This window comes from Anguilla anguilla, chromosome 19 (assembly GCF_013347855.1).
Source record: "Anguilla anguilla isolate fAngAng1 chromosome 19, fAngAng1.pri, whole genome shotgun sequence".
Lineage (NCBI taxonomy): Eukaryota > Metazoa > Chordata > Actinopteri > Anguilliformes > Anguillidae > Anguilla > Anguilla anguilla.
Window position 1 is genome coordinate 15,892,719 of NC_049219.1, and position 21,301 is coordinate 15,914,019.

At 51.2% G+C, this 21,301-nt stretch overlaps 1 protein-coding gene across 8 annotated transcripts in view; it reads left to right on the forward strand.

The window, feature by feature from the left end:
• LOC118219048 (forkhead box protein P2-like) overlaps positions 1-21,301 on the forward strand; it is an 85,319-nt gene that overhangs the window by 52,243 nt on the left and 11,775 nt on the right. For 6 of the 8 annotated variants that reach the window (XM_035401865.1, XM_035401864.1, XM_035401866.1 and 3 more), the window contains 7 exons: positions 8,874-9,005; positions 10,054-10,143; positions 10,824-10,992; positions 12,816-13,050; positions 14,189-14,293; positions 18,630-18,717; positions 19,107-19,190. In XM_035401865.1, coding sequence (XP_035257756.1) covers positions 8,886-9,005; positions 10,054-10,143; positions 10,824-10,992; positions 12,816-13,050; positions 14,189-14,293; positions 18,630-18,717; positions 19,107-19,190 — 891 coding nt within the window. In that variant the 5' untranslated portion in view covers positions 8,874-8,885. The remainder of the gene's footprint in view (positions 1-8,873; positions 9,006-10,053; positions 10,144-10,823; positions 10,993-12,815; positions 13,051-14,188; positions 14,294-18,629; positions 18,718-19,106; positions 19,191-21,301) is intronic. The other 2 variants (XM_035401862.1, XM_035401869.1) reach the window with 1 other exon arrangement.

Genomic DNA, 21,301 nt, shown 5'->3' on the forward strand with positions numbered 1-21,301 from the left:
TTTGTTGTTGCTGGCTTGGTGGAAGCTTTAGTCATAATAGCTTTTATTGTATTATTTTCATCACCCATTAAACAGCTGATTCCCACTCTCCTCCTCTGAATATTTTTTCCTCCCGTGAAGATGCTGTGCGCTCCTTTAAAAATGTCGGCAATTAACATATTTTCGTATTTTATTTTTAGGCGCAAGTTGCCGCACGGTGAGAACGCGCTCCCCGCTCGGCTAATAAGTGCTATCAGAGAACAGTCGGGTACCTCATTAGTGCTCTGCTTTTAATTACAGAATGGAACATCGCAGCCAATGTGGCGGTTAATATTTGGGAGTGTTGCCGTGCCGACGCCTCAGATTGGAGTCACACCGCTCTGTGTGCCTAATTACGTGCTGGGACGAGGCGAGCTTCCTGGGAGGCCTCCGCGTGCTCCTGAAAAGGGCTGCGATCTCTAACGCGCTTTCTCATGTCAAACGGAACACCTGAGCGCCCGCGCGCCTTTCTCTGAGAACAGGAGAAGAGGCGAAAGAGAGGGGCGTGGTGACGGTTTATTCTAAGACAACGAACGAGCGAAGAGAGCGCGTGACTCATATCTGAACGTTCCTTTTCCGTTGACCGCTCGTTAGCGGATTGGGCAGTTCTGAAATAAGTAACGGTCAATATCTGTTAAAAAAAAAGAGACGTGTTGGCCTACAAGAATTCAGGGAGAACATGGTAAATAATCATCTGCTCAACATCAGATGGAGTACTTGATACGCTGAAGTATCAATGCTATTCCCCTCTGGAGCTAATCCTTTTAAATGCAAATGGCGTGGGAACTGGTGCACAGAAAGACATGTAAGACTTGCTAAAGCCCCCTTTCTGCATCAGAGGGGGAGTTATCTTGCTTACAGCCATAGAATAACTCTTTTCCTCAGCCGAGCGTGTTCTGTGAAGCTCTGAAAAACAACTGCTGTAGCGGCCCAATGTTGTGAACGGACATCAGCAATGATGCGTTGCCTGTAGCGTCTTAAACCTGCGGAAGACCGAGTTTAGGTAGACTGTAAAATATTTACACAAATATGCAAATACATTTTTGGTTTGGCACTGAATGTTTGCTTCAGGTGTTAGTATCAGGTGTTATCCAACAGGGAGTACTATACTACAATCTATACTATACTATACTACTATCCCTACAAACGACAGGTGGTGCTGGGGTGGAGGAGGGTGAGCACAGTTCTGAGCAGCAGCAGCACTGAGAGGTCTGATTGGTTTAAAAAGGTGCTCCACTGGTGATGTGTGCCTGTGATTGGACGGATGAGATTGTGGAAATGCAGTTTTGAGTTTCCTGACAGAACTCGCTTTTGCGCATTCCATGCACGCTGCTCATTTTTCCCCCAAATCTCCGCCAAATATTGACCAGAATTCCACAGAAACTGCCGAGTCCCTTTAAGGACAAAACGGCATTCCCTCAGACCGGCCTGGCCCTGCTGCCGACAAGGATCTGTCTCTGGCCTCACGCCGGACTCTGTCCGGTAAACAGGAACTCTCTGCTCGTTAATCGTGGGCTAACAGGATTTTGTTTAAAAAACAAACGGTCCTTTTTCTTTGACCGGGTCTCGTTCCAGCGAGCTGTGGCCCCGCCCCGCCCGCGCGCGGGTTTGGATGCCGCCGGTGTTTATTTCCACAGCCGTGTTAGTGTTGGAGCCGCGCGGCGGCGGAGGCGGCGGCGGCGGCTCCTGCGTCTCTGTTTTGACAGGTGGGCGTGCGGCTGATTAGCCGCCGGTGTGTTTAGTCCCGCCCCTCGTCTGCGTGCCCGTGACGCACGGCGAAACCCAGCGGAACGTTTGGAACGGCCGGCGTGAGCGTCTCAACTTGTGTGTGCGCTTCCAAGATGGCCGACGTGGAACACAGTGGGCTTCAGTCACGTGGTTGGCAGAACGTGAGCGTGTGCAAGTGCAGTAAAAAGCGTTTCCTGTGAGCCGTATGTGGATCCCTGACTGACACCAAGCCCCTGCTTTGTTCTGTTCCAAGAGTTGCCAGGCTTATCCCAAAAAAGAGCCAGTGTGGGTGCTGGTTTTTGTTCTGGCCCAGCACTACAACACCTTGCTCCCCACTCCAATTAACAAACCATTGGTCTTCAATCAAGACCTTGATAAGCTGAATCACAAAAACCTACACCCACCCCAAACCCTTTTTCGGGTGTGACTGGACACCACGGTTTGTCTTGTCGTTGTGCCCACTCTCTGCAGTGAGGCCTTTGAAGAGCAGTCCGTGTTCTAGAACTCCACTGCTTTCAGTTGCCGGCGGTGACCGTTACATCAGCATGAGAACGTTGGGCTTGTGCTGTGGGGTGATTTATATTTTGTGATTTGGGCGTAGACGTGCTGTGGTCAGTACAGGTTGTGAAGAAGCCTCTCTCTCAGTGCGGTGTGAAGCCGGTGGCCCATGACCCCTCCCGGGCCAGGCTGGGCTCTGCCTGCACCAGAGCGCAGTCAATATTGAGTATTTACATTTGGCTGAGGGTGTTTACATTGCTGCATTCGCCCATCCCGTCCTTATGTTACTGTTATGAATCAGTCTGAAGCCTGCCCACCGGCCGCCTGTGGTTCATCCAGTCAGTCCTCCGGTTATGAGCACCTCCGCTCCTGTCATCTTACATTCACACCTTTCAGGTCCTGGAACCGGCGTCAAATTTCTCATCCACCCATGTATTAAAATGTCGCTTAATATGCTTGTTATTTCTCTGGTCTCTTCATGTTAAAGCTGTGCCTGTTTGGATGGCTTAATTTATTTGAAAGGAGAATTGCCTCTCTCCACGTTGAATGGATTTAGTGGTAGATGGGGGAAAAAAAGCCTCAGTTACTCTAATTGCTGGAGAAAGTTTATGGTGAAGGTTTATGGGCTCGATACTATTCTGCCTGAGTGCGTGTTTATGAACACCGTTTTCTAAAGAGTCGCTGTTGAGATGGACGATTATGGCTGCCGGTTGCCCTGGTGCTGAATGAGCTGTGGAGAAGGCAGGAAATTACCTAAATCATCTCGCATAATGGGGTCCTGTCAGCCCTGCCGAGCGCTCTTTCCTTTAGAGCCCGAGTCTGGAATAAACACTATTCCTAATTTAGCGTGATTATCTTAACCTTTCGTAGAATCGATGCGTCTGGATAAGAGATTATAATCTGCGGCAGATTTAGCTCAGTGTTCCGCACACCGGTGGATGATACTGCCCTTCTGTAGTTTTACACGGAGGGGAGATTATGCGCAGAGCACGCTGCGTAACTCGCCAGGCACACGCGCGTCTAACTGCCTGCGCTTTCGCCGTTTTACTGCGGGAGGAGTGTTGGCATCCGGAGGCTTTCGCTTGACTGATTGGGTCCCGTGGATCACGGCTGCGCTGGCTGCGCTGGCTGCGCTGGCTGCGCTGGCTGCGCTGGCTGCGCTGGCTGCTTCGCGCACTCACGTAATGTGACAGGTCTATTATAGTACAATAAACCTGAGGGGAGCGCTCAATAAACAGCTATTTCTGCCTGCAAGTGCGTCCCCCCCCCCCCCCCCCCCCCCCCCAATCACACTCCGCTTATGGGGGGGGGGTTTCCCCCTGATGCACAGCAGCCTCGAACGTGCAGCTCTTCCACATCACACACATTTATACACTGATATTTAAAATACACATGGAAGATTAGAGAGAGGAAAACGAGAGAGAGAGAGAGAGAGAGAGAGGGAGAGAGAATTGGAATGAGAGAGTGTGAGAGAGAACTGAAAAATGAGAGATGGAGAGAGCTAGAATGAGAGCGAGCAAAAGAGAGAGAGAACTGCAATGAAGGGGATAGGGGGAAGGAAAGAACTGGAATGAGAGTGAGTGAGAGGGAGAGAGAAAGAAAGAGGGTTGTGCACATCGTGTAATAGTGACCCACGTCTCTGACACGAGACCGCACTCCTCACCTGGAGGAGAGGAAGGGCGCGTGCTCGGAATACTCTGCTTAAGCATTCTAAATTTAAAGATGTGTTCCGGAATTCTGTTTCCCAAGATGAAATCTGTGAACTCTGTTTCACAGCTGTGGAGCCCTGAGAAACACATTGTATTTAAACGTGTGAGTGATGACATCACACCATGGACCTTTATTTAAAAGATGTTTTTTTTGTAGGGGTTTGCACATACAGTACCCTTTCAGCATGTCAGTAGACTTGTAAGAAGTGCTGTTGGTGTTGGTCCTTACTTATACATGCTGTAAATAATCTGCCCTGTTGTGCCACTGCAGAGTAAAGGCTCAGTCCAAAGCCGCTGTGCTGGGCTGCTCAGTCTGGCTGTTTGTTGTTGGATGCTCTGTTTACTGAAGCTCCCTGTCAGGTTGTTGGTTTCACAGCAGCCCGGGCCGTGAGTTTTCATATCCCTGTTTTTGAATCGCAAATCTGTGTCATCAGAATGTTGATGTGTTCTGTCGTCTTGGTTTCCCATCAGTAAACAGAAAAATGTATAACAGGACAGCACACATCCACACACACACACACACACACACACACGCGCGCGTGCACACTCACAGACATACGCACACACAGACATACACACACGTGCGCACACACACACACACACACACACACACATGCATGCACGCACGCCTGCACACTCAGACACAAAAACATGCGCACACACATACACCCACAGACATACACACACGCACAGGCACACACGTGCACACACGTGTGCACACCCACACACGTGAGCACGCACACACACACAGACACACACACACAGACACAGGCATGTAAATGTAATACATTTGTACAGCTCTTCTAGCCAAGGTTGGTTCGAGACAGACTGTTGTATTTCCCAAGGTTTCAAAGCACATTGCATTGGGTGGAAATAACAGGGATTTAATGTAACTGTGTAAACATGTAGGCCGGGGGTACCAGTGTCTGAGGCAGCTTTAATATGGATCAATCAGAAATTGTCTGCCTCTGAGATGTGACAAGGCAGTGGAGAAACATATTAAAAGCAGTCTATTTTATGTGCTGTGAGACTACAATTCCCAGAGTTCCAACCCCTTGGCCATACTGCCCTGTGACCTATCTTGCCTGCTGGTTGTAGGTGAGCAGGGCTGGGTTTAGTTAGATGGAATACAAAGTTTCTGCTGTAATTGGGGGGGGGTCAGTCTTCCCAGTGGTCCAAACAGAAAAGCATTGTCCCAGCGCACTGGTAGGGGCAGTGTTACAATGGAGATGTTTTGTATTTTTGCTTGAGTTGAGTATTGTTTTGAGCACACTTAATCTTCGTATCTTAAGTTAGATAAATCCAGAAGTTTTTTTTTGAGTGACACAGTAGTACCTAGCTAATTTCATTATTGTCCATGCCAACTACACCTAATTGTTGTGATTTAAACTTTTAAATGGTTAAGAATGTTTTACTAATGAACTTTAAGGAAACTTTTACTCAATGTTGTGCATGCTTAAACTCTACCTACTGTTTTGGGTACATGTTGACACTTCACCCAGACAAATAACAGGATTTCATTTCCCGTATAATTAGCATCTTAAATCTACATTTCAGTTGTGTTGTAAAGGAGTCTTTGCCCTTGATGCTGTTGTGTTCTGATCGCACATACATATTTATTATCATATAGTAATAAAGCTGCTTCCCCTCTCTGCAGATGGGCTGCAAAATGCAAAATGCATTATGGAATGTTTATTATTTATAAACAGAGCTTAGGTCTGGCACACTCCAGGGACAGCTGCTGGTCAGTTCATGTTCTAGAGGGTTTTTTGTGACAAATAATTCCCATATCCTTCCAAAAAAAAACAAGATGCATGTAATTATCCCTCTAAATTTCATGTTCCCCAGTCCCCACTTCAACCTTCACTTCACCTGACAGAGGAGAACTGGTGTAGAGGTGAACTCTTTGTGGAACTTTGAGAAAAAGTTTGTTTTTGTGAATTAACATTTTGTTAACGGGTTACAATCAGCATGCTGTGAGTTAAGTATTAAAATGACTTTGAGTTCTGAATTTAAACCAGCGGTGGGCTTCTGTCCCTTTGACTCTGTGCTTTTTCCATTTAAAGAAGTGAAGACATAGAAATCTTATTGAAGAAACTGAAATGGCGATTTCTCTGAAGGTTATCACTCAAAGGAAGCGGTGCATTGTGGGTGATGTGACTTTCCTTTTAGGAAGACTTTGTGCAGTTATCCCCGCACCCAGGAACTGAGACATACTTTTCATTCCTCATTCTGTTTGTGCTACAGTCCTGAAAAGCAATGAGTACCTCTTGGCTTTTATTTCCACATGAATACATATTTCCATATTCACTCTAGAATAATATTAAAACAAGATAATTGTGGGACATGTAAACATTTCACAAGGCGACATTTTGCTTATATTTCAAAAGGAAGAGAGAAAAGCTCTGACAGTCACTGGAGCAACTTTTCTTGGATAGTTTGATAAACCTGGGTGGGATGCTGGTGGTCTTTCTGCCACCATCACACAATGCAGGGGTCCCTATCAATAAAGCCCCCGCTAATTGGTGGGTAAATTAGCAGTGTCAGCTAACGGAGGTGGGGGAGGGCAAGGAGTGGAATGGGGGGGTCGGACTGTGCCCTCTTTCCCCCCTCCTTGCAGGGAGTCTGGAGCAGAGAGAAGACAAATTAACGGGACAGTCCAGGAATCCCATTCTCACTTCGGGCACAAGCGCTGTGGGCCTTAATTAATGGCAGACCACTCCTGCAGGGGGCCGGCCAGTTTGCCTGCCGCCATATCTCCCCTCTCCTTCCCCTTCCTGTCCGTCTCCCACGGCAACTGCGCGCCACCGAATGAAGACGTCTCCCGTCTCTGCCCACGCTGGGTTCTGCGGGGTTCGCTTCCAGCACCTGTAGAGCAGCTCTAATAAACTCCTCGCTCACTACATTCTCAGCTATTTTTTTTTTTTATAGGGGAGGATGAAACCCCCCCCCCCCCCAAATCGCCCCACATTCCTCTCCATTCAGAGCACCTGTCAATCATCCTTTGCACAGAACTCGCCTCAACAAAGGTGTTATGTTTTTGGAAATTACCATGTCATCCACGTGAAAGTGTGCGTGTGCGTGTGCGTGTGCGTGTGCGTGCGCGTGCGTGTGGGTGCCGTCTCTGATGCGCGGAGCAGAAGAGCGTTCGGGTAAAGGCAGGAATTAGCGCCGTGCGTCTCCCTTCGTCCTCCTCCTCCTCCTCCTCCTCCTCCGCTTTGTTTTGGAAGAGAAGAGAAGGAGATTATCATCCAGCGTTCCTCTACAAAGCTGACGATGGCCACGTGAAAAAGACTTCCTGGCCCCTGCTGCTGTTCTCCCGCGCTTCACAGAGAGACGCGCGCACATGTTTCCTTTTTCCCTCCTGCAGGCGTCCCTGCAGGAAGAGCGGGGCTCTGGGTGAGGGGGTGATGGGGGCTCGGTCAGGTGGGGAGAGGGTTAGGGTTAGGGTTAGGAAGAGCGGGGCTCTGGATGAGGGGGTAACGGGAGCTCGGTCAGGTGGGGAGAGGGTTAGGGTTAGGGTTAGGAAGAGCGGGGCTCTGGGTGAGGGGGTGACGGGAGCTCGGTCAGGTGGGGAGAGGTGTGCACATCGCACATCGTGCCATTAAAAGGCTGCAGGCGCAGAGATGCTCGTGTGGTGTATGACACTGAGGGGAAACATCTCTGGTGGAAATGAGTCCTTAGTTTTGGCCTTTCAGTTTTTAAATAATGAGCTGTCTGTTTCTGCCAGTGCCCCATCCCTGTCTGAGGCCTTCAGCCAAGCTGTGTGGATCAGGAGCGCAGGTAGAACAGGTAGAATCTCAGCCGAGCTGTGTGGATCAGGAGCGCAGGTAGAACAGGTAGAGTGACGTTTGAAATCGTGTCTTAAGGCTTTAATTCTGCTGGAAGGAGTGGGTGTAAATTTACATAATTGCATTGAAATATTATCTTTTTTTTTTTTTTTTCCTTTTTGCGTTGGTTCTTTTCTTGAGAAGTCATGCGAGCCGTTCCTGAGGCAGAGTGAGGGCTTGTTCCCGGGAACAATGGTGGCGCAGGCTTTCTGTCTGAATATGAATGTGCAGCCAGGATGAGGCTTTGACCTTCAGCTTTGATCGGAGCTCATCAGGATTAGTCAGGCTGGGCGGTGGAGACCGCTAATGCGAAATGGCTTCTGAAATGAAAAGTGTGTCCTGACCATGCAAATGCTTCAGCTGATCAAAGAGTGTGACTTCGGCTTTGGGTGGATGGAAAAACAAGGACGTGTCAAGGCCTAACGATGAGCTGCATGAAGTGCTCTCGTTTGGTACTGTATTTTTAATTGGTATACAGAGCACTGTTTTTCAGAAAACGGTAATAAAATTGAAAATGAGGAATGACCGTTTTTGTAAGAGCGCCCAAACAGAAAATTTCTCTGAGATAGAGATGTGAACATGGCTTGGAGTGGATGTAACTATCTGGGCCTAGATAAAGATGGAGGAATATGTCTCTTATCTCCTTTCAGTGGTTAAGCGCGTGTGTGTGTGTGTGCATGTGTGTGTGAGAGAGAGAGAGCATAAGAACGTGTTTGTGTGTGCATGCATGTGTAGGTGTGCATGCATGTGTGGGTTTGTTTGAGCGTAAGAATGTACGTGCATGTGTGCGTGTGCTTAAATCCCTTCCCTTATATTTAAACCCCTCCCCTTCTATATGAATACCTCCCTTTTTATTTAAACCCTTCCCCTTCCCTTGAAGGCCTGACTCATGAGTGACAGGCGGCTGTCAGTGTCTGTCAGCTGTCAGGTGGGCGGGGCTCCAGGTGTAGCTGTCGGGTGGGCGGGGCTCCAGGTGTAGCTGTCAGGTGGGCGGGGCTCCAGGTGTAGCTGTCGGGTGGGCGGGGCTCCAGGTGTATCTGTTGGGTGGGTGGGGCTCCAGGTGTGTGACGCTCCTCCCCTCTTGGCCCAGGTGTCGGTGGCCATGATGAGTCCGCAGGTGATCACCCCCCAGCAGGTGCAGCAGATCCTCCAGCAGCAGGTTCTGTCCCCCCAGCAGCTCCAGGCCCTGCTGCAGCAGCAACAGGCCGTCATGCTCCAGCAGGTACCGCACCTCTGTCCTCCACCTTAACCACGCCTACCAACCGCCATCTTAACCAATCATCCTTCCATTCTACCTGAACCAGACCTTCCAACCGCCATCTCAACCAATCATCCTTCCATTCTACCTGAACCACACTTTCCAACCGCAATCCTAACCAACCATCCTGCCATTTCCACCACAACCACACCTTCCATTAACCCACCATCCTGCCAGTCTCCAGTGATATGCAAGGCAAATTTCAAGTCCACGTGGAAACATAATGAAGAAGTGCACAATTAGATCATTTATAGCACTCACTGAAAGTGCTTGCATTTACACACATGCTGTTTTTACTCTTTTTTTTTTTTAACTACATTTTCCAGGAGCCAATAAATATTTGAAAAAGAATAATGTATTGGTAAATGCAGTAGGTTACTTGCATTGGTCTGTTTTGTTAGAAGAATGATAGAACTGTGTCTGTGACCGTGTCAAAGTGGCGGTGCGTGCGGTGCGAGACGCCCCTGTAAGCTGATTGGCTGCTGAAGCGGCTGCAGCGCTGGCGTCCTGCACAGCAGACTGACACATTCATTAAGTGCGGCTGGGACTGGGACGCTCCGTCACCCCGGCGACCCTAACCCCTCCCCTCCTCTCCGCTCGTGTGCGCCGCGCGTCTTCCGTCCGTTTTGATTCGCCGCGACAGGGAAATCGCCAGTAATGCGCTTCCAATTCACACAGCTCATATGCTGTAAACACACATCAGAGAAGAGCAGTGTGTGTGTGTGTGTGTGTGTGTGTGTCTGCCTGCCTGCGTGTGTGTGTGTGTCTGTCTGTCTGTCTGTCTGTCTGTCAGCGTGTGTGTGTGTGCGTGTGTGTAAATAAAAATATAGATACATATATAAAGGTCAGATTACCCACAGGGTTTGAGGAGCGTGCTGAAGTATTGCATTCCATATCATGCAGGAGATGTTTGCTGTGCTGTTTACAGGCCGTGAGAAGAGGGCTGTCATACACTCAGCCTTTCTGACCTTTCCCTTTATGGCTTTTTCTGTTTGTTTGGTTTTTTTTTTAGCAACATCTGCAGGAGTTTTATAAGAAGCAGCAGGAGCAGTTACACCTGCAGCTCCTGCAGCAGCAGCACCCGGGCAAGCAGGTGAAAGAGGTAACCACGCTTCCGCATGCTCCAGGGTAACCCTCTGAAGGGTGGGTTTCTTGGAATGTTTTAGAGCTCCGTGTTAGATGTCCCCGGTTTGGACGTGCAGGACACCGCCCCCCCAAAAAGCAGCCATGTTTGGGTTTGTGAATAGAATTAGTCTCAGCCGGCTGTCTCTGACGTGGGGCAGAGATTCCTGCTTTATTTCTCTGGAGATGGTCTCTCGCTCCTGCCCTCAAACAGAACGGGGGAAAGGTCATCCCTTTAAAAAATTTTGTTTTGAAAGGTAGTTTCCGGACCTTTCTGTGCCTGAGCGCAGTTGTGGATGTTGGACCCCTGGGCTCTTTTAATTGCCCTCGTTGTGTTTCCCTCGCTGTGTGTAAGAGGGAACAGGAAATGACCCTGCGGTCTGAACCACATCATTAATATCGCTGATCTCCAACAAGTCCCCCCTGCCTAATAAACCTAAACAGCCAATTAGAAATGCCAGGCAATTAACAGCTATGGAGGGGAGTGTGTGTGTGTGTGGGGGGGGGGGGTGTTTAAATACCGTACAGTACCCCGTCTCTACAGCTGTCTGGAGTACTGTTAATCTGAGGAAGGGTACAGCGTGAGGAGGAGGAGGAGGGAGAAGTGTTTGGCGGCGGCGGCGCTAGCTTTAATTAGCGTAATTTGTGTTCTGGCTGCAGCAGCAGCAGCAGCAGCAGTTGGCGGCGCAGCAGCTCGTGTTCCAGCAGCAGCTCCTCCAGATGCAGCAGCTCCAGCAGCAGCAGCACCTGCTCAGCCTGCAGCGCCAGGGCCTGATCTCCCTGCCCCCGGGCCAGGCCCCCTCGCTGCCCGGGCAGACGCTCCCGCAAGGTAGGCCCCCCCCCGCACCCGCTCCTCCGTACCCCCGCCCCTCGCCCACTCACGTCACGCGCAGCCTCTCTCTCTCTCTCTCCTCGCTCGCTCACTCGCTCCCTCTCTCTGTTGCCGTGGCTGCCACCGCTGTTGTTGTGTTGTTGTTTACCGCCCCTGCGCTCGGCGAGAGAGAGAGAGAGAGAGAGGGAAGGAGAGAGTGAGCGAGCGACGCGGAGCGGAGCGAAGGGATCGCAGCCGATTCCCCGCGGCTCTCTCTCCCGATCAGCAGCGGAACGCCCGCCCGCCCGCCTCCCGCGGTTACGGATGCCGCGCGTCATGGTAACGCTTCCACACCGCCACGCCGAAACCGAGACCGGAGGAGCTGCACTGGAGCGCCCGTCCGCCGCCTGCGCTTCCTCCGCCGCCGCCCCTCTCTCGCGGCTAACCCCCTAATCGCGTCCCGCGCCCGTCAGGAGCCGGTGTGTGGACGCGGCGAGCGAGCGAGCGAGTGGGAGGGAGGGCTGTTTGGCTGCTGTTGATCTGCGCGTTTGCTGTTGATCTGCGCGTTGTTGATAAGGGAGCGCGGCGTTGCCGTGAGACCGCGGCGCGGCGGGAAGGCTGCCGTGCCCGTGGCGCGATCGCGTCTGCGGGCGTTCGGGGCTCGGTTCATCGTCTGCGTTTATGGAGTAACATCAGAGACTGTTAAAAAAACAACAAAAAAAAAATATGTGAGCCTCGTATCGATGGGTAAACAGGGCAGGTCTCCTCTCCACTTTCCCAGCTGCTCTGTGGATGTGCCATTGCTTTGGTTTCCACAGCTGGCTTGAATTGTATCAGAATTGTATTACTGTCTTGTAGTCTCTCATTAAAATACGGAAATGAATTGAAATGTTGTATAACAGTAATTGCATGCATGCTTGTGTTATAAGTAACAGTGTGTTATGTCTGTACTCCTGCATGTACGCAGGTACGTAGGTATGATTGTGACTGTTTTAGATTCATACCCACCTATCTCTGTGTGCGTATGATGGTTGTGTTGGGCTCACAGTGCTGTGTTTATGCGGGTTTTGGTCAGTGTGTAACAGTGCTGTGTGTATGCATGTTTTGGTCAGTGTGTAACAGTGCTGTGTGTATGCGGGTTTTGGTCAGTGTGTAACAGTGCTGTGTATGCGGGTTTTGGTCAGTGTGTAACAGTGCTGTGTGTATGCATGTTTTGATCAGTGTGTAACAGTGCTGTGTGTATGCGGGTTTTGGTCAGTGTGTAACAGTGCTGTGTGTATGCAGGTTTTGGTCAGTGTGTAACAGTGCTGTGTGTATGCATGTTTTGGTCAGTGTGTAACAGTGCTGTGTGTATGCATGTTTTGGTCATTGTGTAACAGTGCTGTGTGTATGCGGGTTTGGTCAGTGTGTTGGGCTCACAGTGCTGTGTGTATGCGGGTTTGGTCATTGTGTAACAGTGCTGTGTGTATGCATGTTTTGGTCAGTGTGTAACAGTGCTGTGTGTATGCAGGTTTTGGTCAGTGTGTAACAGTGCTGTGTGTATGCGGGTTTTGGTCAGTGTGTAACAGTGCTGTGTGTATGCATGTTTTGGTCAGTGTGTAACAGTGCTGTGTGTATGCGGGTTTTGGTCACTGTGTAACAGTGCTGTGTATGCGGGTTTTGGTCAGTGTGTAACAGTGCTGTGTGTATGCATGTTTTGGTCAGTGTGTAACAGTGCTGTGTGTATGCATGTTTTGGTCAGTGTGTAACAGTGCTGTGTGTATGCGGGTTTTGGTCATTGTGTAACAGTGCTGTGTGTATGCATGTTTTGGTCACTGTGTAATGGTGTGTTTGTCCTGTAGCTGGCCTGAGTCCTGTGGAGCTGCAGCAGTTATGGAAGGACGTGAGCGCGACGCACAGCATGGACGAGGGGGCCATTAAACACGGCGGGCTCGACCTCACCACCACCGCCAACTCTTCCTCCTCTTCCTCCTCTACCTCCTCCTCCGCCGTCTCCAAAGCCTCTCCGCCCATCTCCCATCACCCCTCCATGGTGAACGGCGGCCAGTCCTCTGCGCACGGCTCCAGACGGGAGAGGTACATCTCGCCTTCCTCCTTCCGCGCGCGCTCCGCCACCTGCTGGCGGAAACGCGGTGCGGTTAGCGGAGCCACCAAGCGGCGTCGGCGGGGGGGGGGGGGGGGGGCGGAGCCTGCAGGATCCGCCCCCTCCAGCTCCGCAGCACACAGGCGTCTCACTGCAGGGACCCTGTAGAAACCGCCTGTTTGTTTGTTTGCTGGGCTGCTGATTGCCGTCGGGGTGACGGCTGGAACAAGAGCCCCCCCCTCGTGCAGGCGGCTGTTTAGCAACACGCGTGCGGAATCAAAAGCGAGTGAGCTGCTGTAGCTCACCGCGCCGCTAACAGAATGCTAACCTCGTGCGCATTAACAATTTAGAGCTTTTTTTTTTTTTTTTTTTTTAACCCCCGCACCGTTTGAATTATCTTTGCCGTGTTTTTCTTGTCATGTAAACAGAAAACTCGATGCCTGTGTGGCTTTGTAATGTTTATACGATGAACAGGCCTTTTTATGTACCGCTGCGACTGGAACACAAGTCTGTTCACATTTCCGTCTGCCTGTCTAATGCATTAATTACGCATTTCCACTGTATAGTAAGCATGTAGAAGCTGCATAGCGTAAGCTGCAGTATCTGATTTAAAGCCCATGACATCAGAGGGGGTGCTGCAGCATGCAGGAAAGTGGTGTGGTGAAGCGGAGGCATCAACAGAAGAAAGAGGAGAAAAACAGGCGTCCCCTGGGACTCCTGCAGTTCACAGTAATCCGACAGCGACTGGGACCGGCTTACTCCACATACTGTGGGCCAAAACAGGGACCGGCTTACTCCACATACTGTGGACCAAAACAGGGTCTGGCTTACTCCACATACTGTGGACCAAAACAGGGACTGGCTTAGACAACATACTGTGGACCAAAACAGGGTCTGGCTTACTCCACATACTGTGGACCAAAACAGGGTCTGGCTTAGACAACATACTGTGGACCAAAACAGGGTCTGGCTTAAGCAAAGCACTGTGGACCGAAACACAGAAACTGGCAGAGACTCAGTTTACACTGTGAAATAAAACACAGATAAACTGGTACAGGCTCTCAGGCCTCAACTCTCTCTCTTTCTCCCTCTCTCCCTCCCCCTCCCCCTCCCCCTCTCCCCCCCCCCCAGTGTGCTGCAGGAGGAGACGGGGGCGTCGCACTCTCTCTACGGACACGGCGTCTGCAAGTGGCCCGGCTGCGAGAGCGTCTGCGATGACTTCGGACACTTCCTCAAGTAGGTGCCCGGCAGAGTTCACGCCCTCTCCCTTCTGATTGGTCGGCTGCTTTGTCGGTTCTTCACCAAGTTATTCCCAGATCAGCCAGGGGCGCCGGCAGGGATTTTGGGCCCCCTGAAAAGATCTCACATTGGGCCCCCGGCCGCCCCATCCCTGCACAGTTCACAGCACAGCTATCAGTCAATCATGCAATCATCATAACTTCCCGGAAACCCCTGGATTTGATTGGGCAGCGTATGTCAGCTGACTTCAGACTGACTAATAAAGCAGACTCCAAAGAGCCTCTTGGAGGTATGAGGCGGTAATGGTGGTGTGGAAATGTGGAAAGCCTAATGGCAAACTGTGTGGATGCGCGGCTCCACAGACGCCTGAGTGGTCGTGTTGTCATGGAGCAGTGACTGCAGTGAATAAAATCTTCATGCTTCATCAACAATTTAGATAATTGGCCCGCTTGTAATTGGCCCGCTTTGTTGCCGGGATGGTTTTGGCGGTGAGGCAGATTATAGGCTATCACGCTGCCACTTGGAAGAGCAAAAAGCATGCACGGGCACAAAAGAAGAAATTGCTCATTTGAATATGTTAATTAGATCTGTAATTAAGTCTCCAGGAATGGGTTTTTTTTATTGTCCTTTTAAGGCCGTGTAAACCCCTCTTGAAATGTTTCCCCTTTTTTTTTTTTTTGCTTTTCTCATAAACCTGAAAGGAGATGAGCAGTCATGGATGCTAACACTGGAATACATGTTCGCTGCAACTGTCTGGAATTCAGTTTGGGAATCAGAAAAAAATGTAATTCCATTTTCTGAATTGGCTGAATTGAAGCGGTATTTACCCCAGCTGTAGTCCTGCAGCCCTACACCTCGACAGCCCTAGGCCTCGACAGCCCTGCATGCGTTTGGTACTTCAGATCGAGTGCTCTGCTGTGATAGGGTGCCTTGTTTTTATTTGTGTCCTATGTGTGTGTTTCTGCCCTGTAGAAGTGGAAGAAAACGCGTCAGTTGGCACGGTAACACGCGCGGGTCAGCAGGGTGCCTGTGAAGCGGGGCGTCGTGTCTGTCGTTCTGCCGGAGGGATGAAACAGGGGAACCTCAGAGCGCTGCAGACAGGCTGACGCGCGCGTGCTGGAACTCTCCAGAAAAACACAAAAACAAGACGTCAGCGAGCGGGGCGCTGTGAGCAGCTCAGAGCCGGCGCTCCGGCGCTGCGGCGCTGCGGCGCTCTGGCTGAGAGGCGCGATCGCTAGGCGACAGGCGCGGCGCTTTCATCCCGCCGGAGGTGCGCCGGCGCTCGGCAGCCGCGGTCGGGGGCGTGCTGTTTGTGGCGTGCGTGACACACGGGCTTTAAAGCAGCTTACATTACAACCGTGTCGGGATCAAAGTGGCGTTCTGAGTCCGCCCGCCCCATTGGCTGCTTCTCCCCGACGAATCAAATGAGCCAGCCATGGTGCAGCAGATGGTGCAGCATGAACAAGTTGCATTTCAGTGCTCTAAGTGTGTGAATTGAGATATTCTGTATCTTCTATTTTGTCTTAAAATATTAACTGTCAACTGTGTGTGTGCGTGTGTGTGTGTGTACAGAAAAATTATTTGAATGCAGGCTTTACACTTTTCATGATACATTATTGTTTGTTTGAAAATACCAACACATTGACTGCTTGCACTTATCTATGGGCAGTCATTGCATTGGTGTTTTAGGTCTTTGGGTCTATCAGTAAAATTTTAATTCCGACAGATTTTGGAGTTGGAATTTTCTGAGTGCATTACCTGCAGTGGATAGAGAGAGAGACTGAGTGTGGCCTCCGAAGTTCCTAATTATTTCATTTGATTTGGGAAAGCACATCATTAGAGAGCTCGCCTCCTTGGGGGGGGGGGGGGGGGGGATGCTGCCGCCCTCATTGATTTCCTTTGAGGGTGAGGGAAGAGCGCCAGGCTATCGGCTGTAATGAAGAGCCTGTCGCCTCTTAGCCTAAATACCCGCCATGTCGCCACGGTAACCTGCTTTACAGGCGCCAAGTGGAGACTGCCCCCCCCCCCCAACCCACCGCCAAACACGAGCCCCCATATGTGTGAGGCAGTGGAGAGCATTAACACCCCTATCTTAAGGTCATCTGCTAGTCGCCGTCTCCTAACAGGAGTCACCGTGTGCATCGTTGTGTCGGTGCTGTGCTGTGTTTAAATCTTTTATCTGTGTGGCCCATCCTGCACGTCTTTAATCTTTAATCGCACGTTTGCTGCGTCGCACCAGTTCTGATGGACCTGCGCGGTACCGTTCGGGGGCGAAATGCGGGTTGTGGAACGTGTCCTGTTTTAAAAGCTTCACCGTCCCAGAGTCCTGTGCGGTTATCGCGATACAGAGACAACCCCCCTCCCCCAAACCCCCGCCCCCTCCTGCCGTGAGCTCTGCTCCCACCTCCGCCCTCCCCCCCCCCCCCCCCCCACCCCCCACTTCAGCAAGACCAGACTCATCACATCATTTATTCCGCTCTCTCTCAAATCAAAAATCAATATGGCCGTAAATATAAAAAGGTTGGCCCTAAATTACAGCCGGGCTGGAGGACTGTTTGCTCAGAGCTGCTCTGTTTGAAGCACTCTCAGTCTCAGTCTGCTCCTCTGCCTCTCTGTCTGAAGTGCAGTGGCTGTGCTGGCTCATTAGAGCTCCGGGGCCTGCTCTGTACCTGCATCCTGACCCCTCTCTGCTCTTATTAATGCATGGCAGGGCGGGACAGGACGCCCCTGCATATTTCATGGGCCTGCAGTAATTTGTGTGTAATCGGCTTGTTAACAGGAAGTAAGGCTGGGGGACTTTTTTAAGAGCAGAACCAGGCGGTGTGGGTCCGCTGTAATCTCGGACCTTCTCCCTACCGGCGCGGGACGTGAGAAAGAAATCTTAATAAAGGTTTTTGTACGGAAGTTTCTTCAGGGAAGAAAGGAAGTAGGAAGAAAAAAAGAGAAAAAGGGAAAGCTCAGTGGATCGTTCAGAAACAGCTGTGACTCTCGACGTGTGCAATCCGTCAGGTGCGCCGGGTAGCGTGGCGAGCGCTGGAGTGAGGACGGGATCTGCAGCATTAGGTCCCGCTTCCTGAGAGCGCGGTGATTAAAAGATTGATGAAGTGTCCCGGTGCGTGTGCGGCCTGGAACTGAAATTAGGCACGGATGGGCGGAGCCCCAGGCCGCCCCGCCCTCTTTTCTTTTGTTTTCGGTTTTAAAGGCAGCCCCCCTTCCTGATTTATAACACCACGGTTTCAGACCCCCGAATACGGGCGAGAGTGCAGGACCCTAACGGGAGGGGTCATGTGTTACACAGTCATAATGTCTGGAGATCTTCTCTGTGATTGGTTCAGATAAATTGGCTCATGGGTAATGTGTTATACAGTCATAATGTCTGGAGATCTTCTCTGTGATTGGTTCAGATAAATTGGCTCATGGGTAATGTGTTATACAGTCATAATGTCTGGAGATCTTCTCTGGGATTGGTTCAGATAGGTGTGCTCGTGGGTAGTGTGTTACAGAGTCATAATGTCTGTAGATACTGCTGGCATGTCTCAGTTATTCTCTGTGATTGGTTCAGATAGATGGGCCAATGAGCAGCTCCCTGCTGATAAACAGTGTGAGGGGGCTGTAGATCTGAGGCCTGGGCTCTTGGTAATGTAGCGCAGGCGGAGTTGGGTATTATCCCTGAAAGGCTGCGAGCTAGCCTGTAATTACAGGAGTGGAAGTGGCAGAGCTGGCTTTTCGTGAGCACGAGTCCTCAAAAGAGCGCTTTGTGGGTTTGTCAGCAGTGCTCATCTGGCTGGAGCCTCAGTTCTCCGCAGCGCAGAAACGCTCTTTAAACCTTTGGCCCATGTGCGCTGCGCATAAAAGGCCTGTCTTAATTAATGCTCGAATGTAGTCTGAATTCAATCACGGTGAACCTTGGTGTGGCTTTTATTTTCCTGAAGAGCCGTGTAGCTCCCTTTGAATATTTCTCAGGAAAATATCCAGCTCTGAAAGGAACATTTAGTCAATCTGACTGTAGTTAAATTGCAAATTCAGCCTCCTGTACGCTCAGGCAAAGGAAATATTTAGCCATTTCTTCCCCCCAGTTTTTCTCCCCAATTGACACAGCTGTTATTCTGCGAGCAGAGGACCATCATGCAGTTCTAGCCGGTTGCTGTTTTTATTTTCCCATAATGCACGGGCAGATGTCGTTGCTAACGTGCCTGCTGTGTACTGTCACTGTAAGGATGAGCGGAGGTGCCGTGCTGTAATTAGCAGCTCGTTAGCCGGAAGCCCGTCGCGTTAGCGGGTCATGTGATCGCGTTAGCGGGTCATGTGATCGCGCCGTGTTCTGTGTTCTCAGGCACCTGAACAGCGAGCATGCGCTGGACGACCGCAGCACCGCGCAGTGCCGGGTGCAGATGCAGGTGGTGCAGCAGCTGGAGATCCAGGTAAGGGCCCAGCTTCGCCGAGGCCTGCTCGTGTCTTCGCCTGATGATGATTTGCAGTCTTGCCTTAAAGCAGCTTAAGTAAGCCACACCTGTAGCTCCCTTTACCTGTCCTTCCCCAACACAGCCCACGTGACTCCTCCACACACGTCTGTTTCTGTCCCCGTCTGCGATCTCAAGTCTGCTGCTGACGACAAGATGAACTCTTATTTGTTTTCCCTGATCCCCCCCCTGCCATCCACCCTCACCCCCTGCCCCCCCCCCCCAGTCTCCTGCTCTTCCCTCTTGTGTGTAAGTGTGAGGGTGAGCTCAGCGCTCTGGGTACATGTATGTGCAGGACTGTAGATACAGTGAGGCTGCTTGTGTCTGATCCCCCATCTCCCCTATAACAGCTGTCTAAGGAGCGCGAGCGTCTCCAGGCCATGATGACCCACTTGCACATGAGACCCTCTGAGCCCAAGCCGTCTCCCAAACCGGTGAGTTTCCCCTTTCCCCCCCTCCTGCCGCCAGCTCCCCCTGCCCCCATAGCCAGAGACTTTGAGTCCTGCTTTGCGATGAGAGCGGGGTAAAAAACCCTCCTCCACAGCGAGAGAGATCTCTTTCCCACTGGGCCGTTAGCCTGCGTTCAGAAATACAAATGAACTGGAACCAGAATTTCAGGGGAATAACTGTTAATCATTTAATTTGATTCCAACCTGAATATGCATATGTACAGTAATGCAATTTCACGTCTCCGTACGCACTGTTTTGGTCGTGGTTAATTGCACGGGATGTGATACTTTGTGTATTTGAAAGGAAGTGCAGTGGTGTTCTGTTCCAGGAGTGGAATGAACCCTCACATTTCAGTAGAATAAAATCTCCTCCTGCGTAAGCAGAATAATTATCCCGTAAATACGTAAAGAATCTCGTGCTCACCCGCCAAATTCATTATTTAATCAGTAATAACTCCAGCTGTGAGGTTTCTATAGAAACTACAGCCCATAATCCAGAGCATGAATGAATCAAAGAAACGCATGCAAATGAAGCAGCGCTTGGCATAAACCCGCACTTTAAACCAGCGCTAATCGCATCTGATGGGGGGCGGGAGGGTAATTAATAAGAGGGTTTTTGAGTAAGGGGTTTGAAATGAAGCCACCCTTTCCAGCTGAGGAGTCCGCACACACACACGCACACGCACGCCTGTGCGGTTGCATCTGCCGTGAAGTGGCTCTTACACACACACACACACACACACACACACACACACACACAGAAATAGAATTTATGAGAAATGTCACGGCTAAAGGAGCTTGATAAGTGATACCGCAGCGCAGGTCTGTGCGCTCGCGTGCAAAATGCGCCAGGCGTGTTCCCCAGACGCGGCAGACGGCACGTCAGCTTGGCGTTATAAATACACACGCCGCGGCTCGCACGCTTACGGGGGTTCTGAATGGCTGTTTGTTTTTGTTTTGTTTATTTTTTTGTTGCGGCGTTTGATAGGGCATTTAAACCCTTGTGTTGGCTTCTGTGCTGAATCGTCTGGCGAACAGTAACGGGTTCGCGGTTCACTGTGTCGCGTGCGCTGGACAGGGGAATAAGCTGGAGAGCACTTCATAGGCGGGGGTGCGCGTCCTGGGCCACGGTTTACACGTCGAGTACTGAAAGCGTTTCAGAGCCCCTGAGCATCACGGTCTCTTCCTCTCTTCCCTCCATTGTAGTTGGAACAGAAACTGAAGGCTAGAGTGGCTGTTTTAAACGCTCGGTGGAAAGATCTGGCGTTTCAGCAGAGGCGTCCTGGTCTGAAGGTTATTTATGGGTCATTTAGCTCGTCTGTGGCTCTCGCAGGGCGTGGCCGTAGCCTAGAGCGTGAGCCAAGCTGATGGCGAGGCCGTAGACTAGAGCGTGAGCCAAGCTGATGGCGAGGCCGTAGACTAGAGCGTGAGCCAAGCTGACGGCGTGGCCGTAGACTAGAGCGTGGGCCAAGCTGACGGCGTGGCCGTAGACTAGCGCGTGGGCCAAGCTGATGGCGAGGCCGTAGACTAGAGCGTGAGCCAAGCTGACGGCGTGGCCGTAGACTAGAGCGTGGGCCAAGCTGATGGCGAGGCCGTAGACTAGAGCGTGAGCCAAGCTGATGGCGAGGCCGTAGACTAGAGCGTGAGCCAAGCTGACGGCGAGGCCGTAGACTAGAGCGTGGGCCAAGCTGATGGCGAGGCCGTAGACTAGCGCGTGGGCCAAGCTGATGGCGAGGCCGTAGACTAGAGCGTGAGCCAAGCTGACGGCGTGGCCGTAGACTAGAGCGTGGGCCAAGCTGATGGCGAGGCCGTAGACTAGAGCGTGAGCCAAGCTGATGGCGAGGCCGTAGACTAGAGCGTGAGCCAAGCTGATAACGAGGCCGTAGACTAGAGCGTGGGCCAAGCTGATGGCGAGGCCGTAGACTAGAGCGTGAGCCAAGCTGATGGCGTGGCCGTAGACTAGAGCGCGGGCCAAGCTGATGGCGAGGCCGTAGACTAGAGCGTGAGCCAAGCTGATGGCGAGGCCGTAGACTAGAGCGTGAGCCAAGCTGATAACGAGGCCGTAGACTAGAGCGTGGGCCAAGCTGATGGCGAGG